General features: G+C 39.0%; 1 protein-coding gene across 1 annotated transcript in view; it reads right to left on the bottom strand.

The window, feature by feature from the left end:
- The window catches only part of ANKRD55 (ankyrin repeat domain 55), an 81,537-nt gene that overhangs the window by 17,545 nt on the left and 50,630 nt on the right, over positions 1–13,362 (bottom strand). Inside the window, exon 7 of the mRNA XM_012721792.1 lies at positions 4,034–4,218. Within this exon, the coding sequence (XP_012577246.1) occupies positions 4,034–4,218 (185 nt within the window). The remainder of the gene's footprint in view (positions 1–4,033; positions 4,219–13,362) is intronic.

Raw genomic sequence — 13,362 nt, 5'->3', positions numbered from 1 at the left:
AGATGGTTTCACTCATAGCAGGAGTATAATGGACCAGACGAGAAAATAACAAAAATAATGAACAACCATATACCAGAGACATTTGCAGGAATGGAGTGGGGAATGGGATCAAAAACGGTGGGGTGGGGAGGGAAATGCACGGGATTATGGTGATGACACACGGGTGACTTGGTGATGGGAAACCCACAGGGATTACAATTGAGATGGAAAAAAAAATAATGTACAAAATGATGTAAAAATAAACTTTTGTAAATAAAAATAAGAAAGCAAAAAAAAAGTAGGTGCTTTATCATAGAATATGTTTGAATGACAAATAATCACATGAAAAAATGCCCAAAGACATTTGTCCTTAGAGAAATGTAAATTAAAACTACAACAAGATAACCACTATCTATAAAATGAGCAAAATAAGAAACAAAACAAAACAAAAATCCTGGCAATTGCCTGTAAAGACTTGGAGCAATATTGCTGATGGAAATACAAAATGGGAACAGCCACCTGAAAAACAATTCATTAGTTATTCTAAGGTTAAACATGCACTTACCAAATGATCAAACAATCTTACTTCTAGATATTTATCTAGGGAAATGAGAATTTATGTTCTCTCTGTTATGTGAAAGTTTATAATGACATTATTCATATTTGCCAAACTGGAAACAACCAGTGTCCTTGATTAGATGAATGGCTGAACAAACTTGGCTCACCCATACAATGGGATATTAAAATAAAAATGAACAGCCTGCTGACATCTAGAACAACACAGGTGAATTTTTAAATGCATTCTACTAAGTGAAATGTGAACCTCAACGTCATACTGCAAAATGCACAGTCTAGAAAAGGCAAAACCATAGAGACAGAGAACTAATCAGTGGTGCCAGATCTTAGATAGGAGAAAGGATCTGACTTAGAAGGAACACATGAGCGGCGGAGTTAATGGAACTGTTCTCAATTGTGTTTGTGTGACCATATGAATCTATGCACATAATAAAAGTGAATTTTACTGATGAAAAGGAAATCATTATTTTCTGGTGGATTTACCTGGATAGAAAAACAAACAAACAGACAAACCTGCTTCTGTGTTATATGAGGTAAGAGGTGGAGCCATTAAAGAAGAATGTTCATTTTGTGCTCAACTTCAGGGAAGGAACAGGAGGGCATACAAAAGAAATAATCATTGTCTTTCTGTTTCTAAAAGCCAATTCCAGAACTAAGAGCAGACTTGGACCAAAGTCATTTTTCAAGAGTCGAGAGTACCCCTGTCAGCTGTCAAGGCAGACATGAGAGGTTGATAAGAGTGTAAAGACTACTGGACCTATGAGCAAAGGGGACCAGAAACTTGCTTCCTTGGCAGAGCTGCTGGGAAGCAGGAGGTGGAGGCTGTTTCTGTGTGGTGTGTAGAGAAAGGAGATAAGAAGAGACACCGGACAAGATGGCAGTCTATTGAATAGAATTTCCCATAAAGAGAAAGGTTATTCTTCCCGTTCCTCTGAAAAGGATCAGTTCAGGACAGGAATGGAGTGCATGGAAGGTTTAATCTTGGCTTTGTCCTGGGGTTTGAAACACGGGCACAAGGGCATTTTTAAGAGAGCCCTCATGGAGGGCTGGGGCTGTTCAGAGAAGTGCTCAGAAGGGACTATCAGGAAAGGGTGTTGGGCCTTATTATTTGGAGAGTAACTGTGTCTACAATGTGGCCAGAGTCCCCATGTGTAGATAAGTTCTCTGTCCCCTCCTCCTCCTGTTATGCCATGGATAGTAATTTGATGATACTTAATAGGACCATATATATTTTTTCAATATATATGCTTATTTGATGATGTGACAAATATGATTTATTCCATTCTGTATGAGAGACATCTCCAGCTAATATTTTTTATGAAACAAGATGAGGCCACAGCCAGATTATGCCCTCCAGCTGAAATAATATACTGCCAATAAATTAAGTAGATGGAGGGTTGAGCATCAATCTAGTGAGGTTTACCAAAACATGAAAATTAACTCTGGTGCACTAGGTAGTATCCCTTTATGACAATCGCTAAGATCAACTGTTAAAATTTTCTGTCCATGGACATGGAGGTGAAAGTAAAAAAGAATGGGGAAAACTTAAACTAAGGGGACATAGGAATAACTTCTAGCTAATTAACACATAGAGCCTTTGTGGACAATTTGTAGTATCTTATTTCATGTCAACTAAACTATGGTTACTTTCTCATCTTATGCTTTAGGATAACCCTGCACACATAACAAACTGGTCTAAATTCTCACAAAGAGGAGGGTTGGGGCCTCATGATTTAGGAAAAAAGCATCAGAGACACAAATGAAGGCTTATGAGGGAGTCTTTGAAGGGCAGGGAGTGAAGGGCACAAAAATGCATCATTGGCCGAGGGAACAACTTAGCCAAGGAATGACTTTAAAGCATATAAATTTCCCTTGAGAATTCTCAGAAATATATGGAGAGGAGAATGATAAAAGACTGTCCTTCCTGAGGATAAATAAATATTAAAGTGTGATCTCATGGACTGATGAAATTTGCGATCTTTAGGTATACAAGCTACTAATAGATTCTGTGCTGTCTTAAATGTCATAGATATATAATGTGTTTTCATGTCCAGGAGAATGTGTTCTACCATATTTTCCCTCTCCCTTTTGTTGCTAATAACTGCCTTTTTTCCTACCATTTCCTCAGAAACTTTCTTTTCACTACAAAAGAAAGATGGAAAGGGAAGGTATCATTATTGCCATTGCTTAGAGCACTTAAAGCCAAAAACATTGTGAAAATTTTTACTAAGACAAACTTCTAGTTGTAAACTGGTAAGAAAATTTGATCTTAGCCAAAAGACTGAGTGATGATAAAAACAAAAACAAACAAACAAAAAAACTTAGTTTTAACATGAAGGCATAGGTGCTTGGTGCAAAAAATGTGAAATGAAACACAGGGTGGAGTTTGATCAGGCACAAGACACTTGGTTGAGCACTGGAGCAAGAATTCGACTCCTTCCCCTCTCCCCCCCCCCCAGCTATTTTACTTCACTTTGAACTCATAGGATCTTATCTTTTGTACTTTTTCCTCTTTCCTTGGTTTTATTTTCTTCTCTGAGGCCTGGGAGGATAGGGTGGTGAACTTATTTTGCTAAATGCTTGACAATGCAAAATGGGGGGAAAAATCTATTTAGTGCTTGTTCTAGAAGCATTTTTTTTTAAGTAGGCAGACTTTTCTCCAGATTGCTTTTCTTGAATTTGTTCTTTTCTTCTCTTCTTAGATCATTTACCATTTTTACTCATGTAACAAAAATAGGTCTACTTAGGATCAACATCTACTATTAAGAAAAAGGTCTACTCTGAAAATTTTAATTAAAATCATTATATGAACCATCTCCAGCTTCTGAGGATTAAATAAAACCCAAGAATTTCTTTCCCCTTGTGATATGAAGATACAGGTATCAGGGAGTAGGAGGTGCTTATGGATGAAGGGTATTGTAAATGAAAAGCTAGCTCTAGCTTGGAAGACAAGGGTACAACTTGTCTTCATTTTGCTGCTAACTACCTCTTAGGTAAGTCTCTTCACCTTTCTGAACCTAGCTTCCCTTTCAATGTCAGTACTGATTGGGGGGATAAAAAGGTCCCATCTAGTTCTAAAGGCAGAGCCTCTATTTATGTCATTAAATAGATAAAAGGGAAAACTATAATTTGTTGACTTTATGACATCCAGGAATGAGGGGAAAAAACAAGACTTAACTCTTAAAAACAAAAAGAAGCTGAGCTACAGCAAGCCTTCTGAGAATAGTGAGGATGTTTAGCAAAAAGTGGAAAATCTTACAATACTGTAAAGTCACAGCATTTCTCTCCATAACAATGATTTTTCCTGTCCTGACTAAAATAGAGCCACTTGTATTGTCATCAGTGCATGTGTAAATATTACTGGCAACAAGGTTATTGTTCTTATAGGATAACTCCACAACTATGTTTTTTATTTTGAAATGACTATTTGGAGGAGATGACTGGTAGTTCCCAACACTTTCTAAGTTGCTATGGATACCTGTCATCCACATCCAGAGCCTGCAGGTTGCACTCAGGGACTCTTGCCAGTTCACTTATGATGTCACTGAAGCCTGCTGCTGCTGCGATGTGCATGCAAGTCTTTCCACTCTCATCATCATAGTTGATTATGGACGGACCTTGGTGATGGCTCAGAATGATGGAACACAGAATTCGATTTCCACTCTGGAAAACAGAACCGAAGAAAGCTCATTATGTACAACCCAGTGCTCTTTTTTATGCATGTTGAAAACACAAACTGAAAAAAAAAGAGTAATCAGGTACATTCTTGTAAGCCCTCCTACAGATTTCCACTTGTCTTATGTCATTGCAGGGATTTTTATCTACCAATTTGTCTTACATAATTAGTGAACTAAAGAGGACTGGAGTTAAATACAGGCATAATTGGCTGCCATTGGAGCTAGCATATGGGTTGGTCCCCTAGACAACAACTTGCTCACTAAGTCTGTTTTGTTTCCCCCTTTACTGTAGAGGTTGATTGTGGAGACAACAGTTAATTTTAATTTAAAAAAATGACTCTGATGAGACTTGACTCTTGTATAATGATGATAAAAATGATCCAGTCATGGGTCAATTGCTATATGTTGCATGAAATTTAATCATCAATAATCCTTTGTGAAAGGATGTAAATAGCTAATTAAGAAAAAAACCAACAAGTATGAGAAGGAAAGAATTTTAGGTATCATATAAGTTGAGTCTATCTTTCTGTAGACCTTTCCTGCAGTTTTGGTCTTACTTTTGAAGGGAGGATATACTAAGCTATTTTTAGTCACTGTCCTAGACCTAATAACCATCAACTTTTCTTTGAGTGTCCTAAGTCTCTCCAGCTTAAAATGAACAAGTAAGTAATACTATGTATATTGATGGCATTGAATATTTTTCATTGGACTAAAAAAATTTTTTACAAGCTTTTGCAAGATGGCAATAAATTTCAGTAGCCAATAAAAGAAATTGTAGTTTTGTATGATACCATAGAGTCTAACTTTTCAGTTTTTCCTGAGATATATAGAAGATTAAACAGCAATTCAAATAATTCATTAGCATTTAAATTTTCTCAACAAGAAGGAAATACTGTATCTTCATCAGAAAGACTCCACAGGGAGACCTTAGAACTGTGTCAGAGCTTCTGATAGAATGAAAGTTCCTAGGAGGTATGATGAACAGGTTCAGGAAATGGAACAGTCATGTTGTGATTCTGGAAGTCAGGAGCAGGCTATATGCCAGACTCAAGAACCCTGAGCAAGAAGAGAAAGTTGACTTTTTAAAAAGCTACAGTTCTCATAACAGTTTCAATGTTGTTCAACAGCCACCTCGTAATACATCTTCTCATATTAAATTTCTTCCTGGTATTCATCCCCTGGTATTCATCCCTGTTTAGTTACCCCCAGGGTAATGGTTTAGAAACTCTTGCATCTGTTTTCATGATGCTATGATGGAACAGCACTGTTGGGCTTTGCTTTTTCTCTTCCTTCTCTTCTTTTTCTGTTTGCACCTCCAGCTGTCCAGACATTTCATTGCTCATCTGGCTCTGGTTTCACATGCACAGTGACAATACTTCCACTATCAGGGGACAACAGCTGCCACCAATTTTGAAACCAATTTTAGGACAAAGGGCTGTGGGAACTCAAAGCTCTCAATTTTGAGCCCCAGGAAGTGTGCTGTATGGGTACCAGCTGCATAATTTGTGGTGTTCCCTATTTAAATGGTGAGGAACAGAGCATCATATCTTTCTTTCATGCTGTCTCTTTACTGTCATGGTGATTTTTATTTTCCATTTAGTGTCTCATTCCTTGGACTGGATTCTCACCACCAGTGTTCACAGGTGCACCTGGTGCTGAGCATTTACCCCATCCTGACCCTTCCAGAAGCTAAGCCTAGACCCCTGCTAGGGGTCTGAGCCTGCCCCAGGGAGGGAGGCAGAGCTGTGGGACTTGAGGCGACATTGTTCTATCACAGATTACATTGCAAAACACAATTTCAAAGGTAAATAATGAACATTTCCAGATAGTGAACAGAAGCCTTACACCCCAAACTCTGAGCTCCCTGCGTGGCTGCCCTGGTCAAGTATCAGTAAAGGTCCTATCTACAGTCTTTTCCCTTTCCCTTACCTTCCCTCTTTCATCCATTTCCTCCCTCCATTCTTCCTGTGCTTAGTTGTGACTTTTAAATAATTTGGATTGATTGGGTAAGTTGTATGGTATGGCTGTGATTGCAAATCAGCTACCCTGAATACATTTAAGCTTTCCAGGAAGATTCTTTCATATGGTGTTACTTACATACATTTTGTATGAGTCTCAAATACATTCAAATAATCAAAATCTTTCTCTCTCTCGGAAGGAAAACAAAAGTGAAGAAAGTGTCAGTAGCTCAGTGAATTGACATTGTTCATGATTTCCAGAAGAGTACAAGAATTCTTTTGCCATTTTGCCATCATGGCTTAAAGGGCAAAATGCCCAGTCACACTTCTCCCTCTCTGAAGAAAAGGGAGTATCAAGCATGATGGAAAAAATCAAAACCTTGCTCCTTGAATTCTACCTCCCTTCTCTCCCGATCTTCAGAATGTCATTTTGGAAGTGGGGCTACTTCCCAGGATCCCTGAGTCTGCCTCTTCTGGGATCCTGACCAACAGGCCTAGTTAGCTGGAAAGCTGGAGTATTACACAGCTTCACTGTGTGAAGACATTGCCACCCCTTACTTTCTCTGCCAAAATGTCTTTCTATTGAATTTTCCTGTCATTTTATCCTGACAACTACACAAAGTAGATACTTTATCACCCCATCGGATGGGAGAAAATGGAGGCACAGAGGCATTAAACTACTTGCCCAATGCCACAGTCAAGATATGGCAGTGCTAGGGTGGACAGTCTGTCTGCAGACACCACCACCATTGTGCCATTCTGCTGCCAATAAAAGCAACAGTCTAGGTATTTATTCTGAATGATCATACAAGGGAAACAAAAGTGAAAAATGCTGTTTAGCCCAGCAACATCAATAGCAATGATGTGGGCCTTGCCAACTGAGACCTTTAAACACATTTCTGAAGAGGGTTGTCATGGTGAAACCTCTCAAGAATTTTAGAGAGCCCAAGAGAGCACTACCTGTGAGCTGAGACCTGGCTCAGTGCTCTCCTAGGGATAACATGCTCTTCTTGGCAAGTGGGACTGAGTCAGCCAAAGACAGGGAGGCCAGGGAGAGTCACTGAGACCAAGAGAACAGGAGAGAAAATATGGGATTTTTGCCCAGTAGGATCTTGGGAAGAATGGAGTTACATTTGGTGGTAATGTGATTTATTAGAGGAAAAAAGAATATCACACAAATCTTATGAAACTCTATAGTTCTGCATTGGGTAATCAGATGACGATTATAGGTTGCTTTGTTTTTTTTTGCATTTGCTTTTGTTGATAAAGTTGTCTTTATGTCCTGAAAAATACTGGAAACTATTGAGTCCTACTCATTTTCCTTAACCCAGAAGGGCTGGGAGTTGTAAATACCTGACTCATAAGAAACAATGCCAAGAGAAAAGTTGAATTAGTGTATAATAATTTACTCTGGGAAGACTAACAAAAGGTAAACCCTAATATCCTGATTAAAGACCGACTTTATTTTAAGTGACATTTCAGTGTGAGATTTAGGACTAGTTGGTTGCTGACATATGTCTTCGGGAATTAGTTCTATGGTGGCTTCTTGGAGGGAACACCAATCTCCTTCTATAATTAGGGCCCTGTTACCATTACTTGTCCCTTGAGGGTGAATGTAAAGTGGAGCTAGTGTTTTAGGTCACATGGCCCTCTTAAAGGGCTGGGTAATTTTGTGATCTGAGAACTCTGACTCATCAGTGCTGCTGGAGCCAGATGCATTAGGCTAAAACAGAGCTGGAGGGGAGGGTCTACCAATCTATGCAGAGTGAACATTTGAGAGCTAGGGGTTTATGAGAGTCAGAGAGAAAAGTGTCCAGTATCCTGACTTAGATTCAGGACCATCTTTGTGGTTAGCCTTTTCTGAATCCAGGCTTTCAGTTTGGCCTGACTTCACAGGCCGCTGCATCCCAAAGCCTGGGGTAGACTTTCCTGGAGAGCAAAAAGCACATGGAAAAGGTGGAGGTGATGGTACACAGAAACCCTCATTTTCTGCTGTAATTGGTCCTTAGCAAACAGTAACTATCAATCAATATTTGCTGAACAATGAACATATAAGTAAATGAGTAAAAAAACAATCTTTATAAACTATGGACAAAACCAAATGGAATAGAATTTTACACATGCTTTCTCTTTCTTTTCCTCATTATCTCCCCTTATACACTATGTTTTCCCCTCTCTCTTTACTTATATTTACGTATACTACTCCTAGGTGCAACTGTTTCTTTTCTTTCAGCTCTAAGCCCTTCTTTTCTATAGTCAAGCTTGGGGAGCTGACATACCACAGGCCACTTTAATGCAGGTTAACCTTCAACACTCTATTTTCCTAAGCAGGTCAGTCTGTACTTACAGGTTAAAGTATTTCACAGACTTGGCTTTATTTCTGTTTACTTTAGGCTTGTCTGGCTTTGTAGCCTTTCTTTTATCAAGCACTGTGAGTCATGTGACCCTGGTGGCTGTGTGGGTGCAGGGTGTACTTGGGTAAATGACGACCTCCTCGTGCATGTGTCTCCACCTATGAATTCAAATTTGCATTAGGTGACATATGTGACTGCTTCCAGGTGTAACTTTTTTTTCCCTTATGAAATGGATCCACTGGTATATGATATTTATAATTACCTTTTGGCATTCTGAATATATTTAGAACTGAAGTATATTTATAGGATTTTCACACAATTCAACTGATTGACCACAGATGTTGGTCACCACAGAAAGGAGGAAGACTCCATGCTTCCCCAAGAGCTCCAAAGTTTGTGTGGGTGTATGTGTTTAATTCCCTTGACCACATACTAAGTGAACAAATATAAAACAGTTATTTTATATGAATGTAGTTCTTTTCTTTGTGTACTCCTTTGAAAAATGCTCTAGAAGAGGCATTCTAATTTAACATTTTTAAGTAAGTGGAGAAAGAAGTTAGTGGTGAAATTTGAGGGGCAGCAGACACTTATCTGTCTTATTGACCTGCCATCTTATTGATTCCACAATTACTATCATTGGGAAAAATATCTAGTTTGAAGTCATTGCACATCTGGAAATCTTGGTGAAGGTAAAAATGGTATTCCTCAAAAGAACCCAAATAAGCCATTAATTTTGTTAACTTAAGATGTATAATTCCATTGGCCTGAATTCAATGACTACCTCTTTGAAGACCGAAGATTCACAGAGATCTGTTCTGAGTATTAAGCCATCTAAATGAATAAGGAATGTTTTCCCTCAGCATGCAATCCAGATGGGTGCCCACTGACCATAAGAACAGTCCCACAAGTAAGAAAATGCTGGATGAACACATGGAGGGAACAATTTTGAAAGTGAGCTCAACGAAGAAAGTGACATTTAGTTGCTCCTTGATCCATAAGAAGAAATAAGCAGAAATTATACAGGTAGAAATGAGTGCAAAAAGAAAGAAAGTATTTCACCAAAGGGAAAAGCATGACTAAATGTAGGGGGCAGAATGAACCTGTATGATGTATGATGTATGATGATATTGGAGGGATTATTAATTCTGTGTGACTTGGATAAAGACCATATAGGTTGAAGAAGGAAGGTCAGGGGGTGGGGTGTGATAGGGTGAGGAGTGGTTTTTTTCAGCATTATGTACACAAAATAAAATTCATTGAAGGCTTTTGATTTGAGGACAACAGTGTCCACAATTATCCTAGCATAATAACAGCTATATAGTGCATTCCTTAGTGTCATGTTGAATAAGAACTTGTTCACAATGTGAAAATAGACTGGAAGAAGAAAGGGCTGAAAGTAGAAATACAGATACTGCATATATTGGTGGTGGAAACTTGATCTAAGAAGGTAATGGTGGGTGTGTGAAATTGTCTCTACTTGCTCTTCCAGGTTTGTTTTCCATTTCCTCCCTCCTGGCCTTCACCCTCTAGATGTATAAATTGCATCAAATAGGCTCACCTGCCCTTTGGTTTCTGGCTGGGTTTGGCTACTTACACAAGACAGATGTAGTAGAAAAGAGAGATTGGAATATTTGTCCTTTGGTTCTCTCCCTGCGGGGCTTCAGTTTGGTTATGCCACCAAAGCCTTATCTCAGTTCTGGTTCCTCTCTTATAGCTTTTGCTGTCTTAGTAACCACTCCCTCCCAGGAAACTTTAGCCCTAGTGATTGATCACTTGCAATCATGTGTAAACCTCTTTAGGACTCTCTCTTCAGTTACTCTCACCTGAGTGGGCCTCTGACCTGTTCTGTTGGGACTGAAATGAAGTAACAGAGATATGAGACTTGAGGAGGCAGAGCTGGGAGGTCTTGTAAATGAACTGGACATGAAAGCCAATAAGGTGGAAACTTATGGCATAGGTCACTGGGAAAATGGCTGTGGTAGATTTAGTGTAAGTGTCTCTGAGAAATTATGGGAAGATGACCAGTAGAGCTGGAAATGTAACTTGAAGTTTAAAGCAGAGTTCCAAACTTGTAACCGATGCCAAAAAATTTGAGTTGAATAATAGTTTGAATTCATAAGAACTGAAAGGTTTTCTGAGGAACAGAGATGGAGAAAAGGATTGTTGAGGAATGAAAAGGAGATGAGGCCAAGAGATACCTGTGTAGATTCCTGATAACTTGATGTCATCACAGATGGATTAGAACATGAACATGAGGGACTAAGACACTATGGAGAGTGATTGTAATGGGGAGATGAGTCTTTGCTCACAGTTATCTCAGATGGCAAGTAGAGCTGTCTGTCACCTGGCAGAAGCAGGAGGGAGAGCAATGGCCCTGGAGCCATAGGAGAGTGTTACCAGCTACCAAGACATTTCTCAGCTATCCATTAAATGGGAGTAGATGTGGAACTTAGATCATTTGTAGACCCAAACTTCAACTCTTTACTTTTTAGCTACCTGGGTCAAATACAGAGGCTTTATTATGTAATCTCAGATGGTCCAAGAGAAAAGCATAAACTTCAGTGAAAGGAAGGACAATTGGAAATAGACTCATTCATGTGGAAAAACTTTGAAGGAACTACTGGTCTTGTGTTATAAATCAACAGGAAGGCTAAGGAAGCTAAGTGTAATAAGCATTTTAGCTGACATTTGGAATTACCCTTTGTCTTTTTAGAAGTGTAAAGGGCAGAACACACCACTTCTGAATTTTGCAAACCACTGGGAGGGAGAAGTTGCATGGTTCCCCTCGCACCCCTAATTGTGATTCTTAACCTTTTGCAGATAGTCACTCATCCTCATTGAGGAATTGAAGAAAGTTGTGGACTCCTTTCTCAGAAACGTATGCCAACATGTTCACTCACACACACAAACACACACACACATGCTCATGTGATATCATATACAATTACAAGGGTTCTAATCTTTTCACTCTCAATGCCAGATACATAAAAGGTGTTCAAGAATTATTTATTAAATGATTTAGGAAAATAAATGAGTGAGAATTATGCTTCTACAAATTCATGGTCAAATGCAAATTCTTTAGCTAGAAAGATCTTGGCATCCATTAATATGAATGCATATTATGAATTTATTGTATTTCATAAGACATTACTATGATAATGGTTTTCAGTTTCACCTGCACATTACAATTGATGGGGGATGTGGGGAGTTTGTAGAAATAGTGATGTCTGAGGTCCAACCTAGAACAATTGTCTAAAAATCTAAGGGTGTGTGGTACTGGTGTCAGTATTGTTTATAAAATTCTTCAGATGATTCTAATGTGTAGCTAACACTGAATTTAGTATAGCAGGTTAAAGATGGAATCATTTAGATCCAGCAATTCTAGGGGCCTCCATGGTGGCGCAGGGGGTAAGGTGCAGTACTGTGTAACTATTGGCAGCCACTACGGCACCAGTTTGATCCCGGCCAGGGAGGTGGCCCACATGGTGCAGCAGACCTCTCCTCTGTCTTTCTTGCTGTTCCCCTCAGCAGTGTATTTCCATAGATCATCTGTACTGTTCCCCACCTTGTCTCTGTGGAATCCTCTCACCACCACCCCCACCTCTTGCCTGTACCTCAAGTTCTTATATGTACAATTAAATAAATCTTAAAAAAAAAAATAGACGCGGCCGTTTTACTTCTTGGTATTTACTCATAGAACACAAAAACACTAGTTCAAAGGGATATATGTACTCCTATGCTCACTGCAACACTATTTACAATAACCAAATTTTGTAGACAACCTAAGAGCCCAAGGACAGATGAGGGGATTAGGAAGATATGGTATAGATACACAATGGAGTAGTTATTTAGCAAAAAGAGATAAAATGTTGCTATTTGCTATAACATATATGGCACTGGGAGGGATAATGCTAATAAGAAAGAAATCAGAAGGAAAAAGACAAACAATTCACTAATTTGGACTACAAAGAACAAAGGACAAAACAAATGAATAGTCTAAATAAATCCTAGAAGTAAGAACATACAACTGTGATTAGAGGGGCATGATATGGGGTGAGTAACAAAGTGGGGAGGGGCCCAATGAACCCTATGGTCAAGGATTATGGGTGTTTCTGTGGTAGGTGTGGTATGGTAACATATATCTGAAGAGGTGTGAATCTACTTCCCTAAGTCATATACTGTTGTAAACCAATGTTACCTAAAAAAAAGTTACAGAAAAATAACAATAACAAAAAGCTCCTCTCATAGCAGAGAGAAGAAATATGAAGAAATGGGTAAAATAACTAAGTTTCATAGAGGAAGTCAGGTCAGGAACCATAATGAAAATGATAATGTCTTCCAATTACACAGCACATTACATATCTCTGTCACATCCATGAACTCATTCTATTCCAAGATTTACACGGTTAAGACAAGCAGGTACTGGCATTTGTTCTAAATTTGCCAGATTGACCCTTTCAGGATAATCTCAGGAGTTCTTCCCTTCAAAGAACCCAACTTGAAACTTTGGATTGGGGTCCGGTTTATCATTTTATAAACACATGGATGATTCCACATCAAGTGGCATTAAGTTGGAGGTGAACTAAGAGAATCACCTGAAGAGATATGCACATACATGTGCTCCATCCCAGATCTGTGAAATCAGTAGTAGAAGTGATGAGGGAGAGTAATGTAGAAAATGCTTGATCTTGGTGGTATAATGGGTTAAAGTGCAGCACTCTGAAGCTATCAGCAGTCACTACAGCACGGGTTTGATCCCTGGCCAGGGAGCTGACCTACATGAAACATCAGACTTCTCCTGACCTGCCCACTGCTTCC

This window comes from Condylura cristata, unplaced genomic scaffold (assembly GCF_000260355.1).
Source record: "Condylura cristata isolate star-nosed mole 26May11 unplaced genomic scaffold, ConCri1.0 scaffold00007, whole genome shotgun sequence".
Classification (NCBI taxonomy): Eukaryota; Metazoa; Chordata; class Mammalia; order Eulipotyphla; family Talpidae; genus Condylura; species Condylura cristata.
The sequence above is the reverse complement of the archived record's forward strand: the minus strand, read 5'-3'. Positions and strand labels throughout refer to the sequence as shown.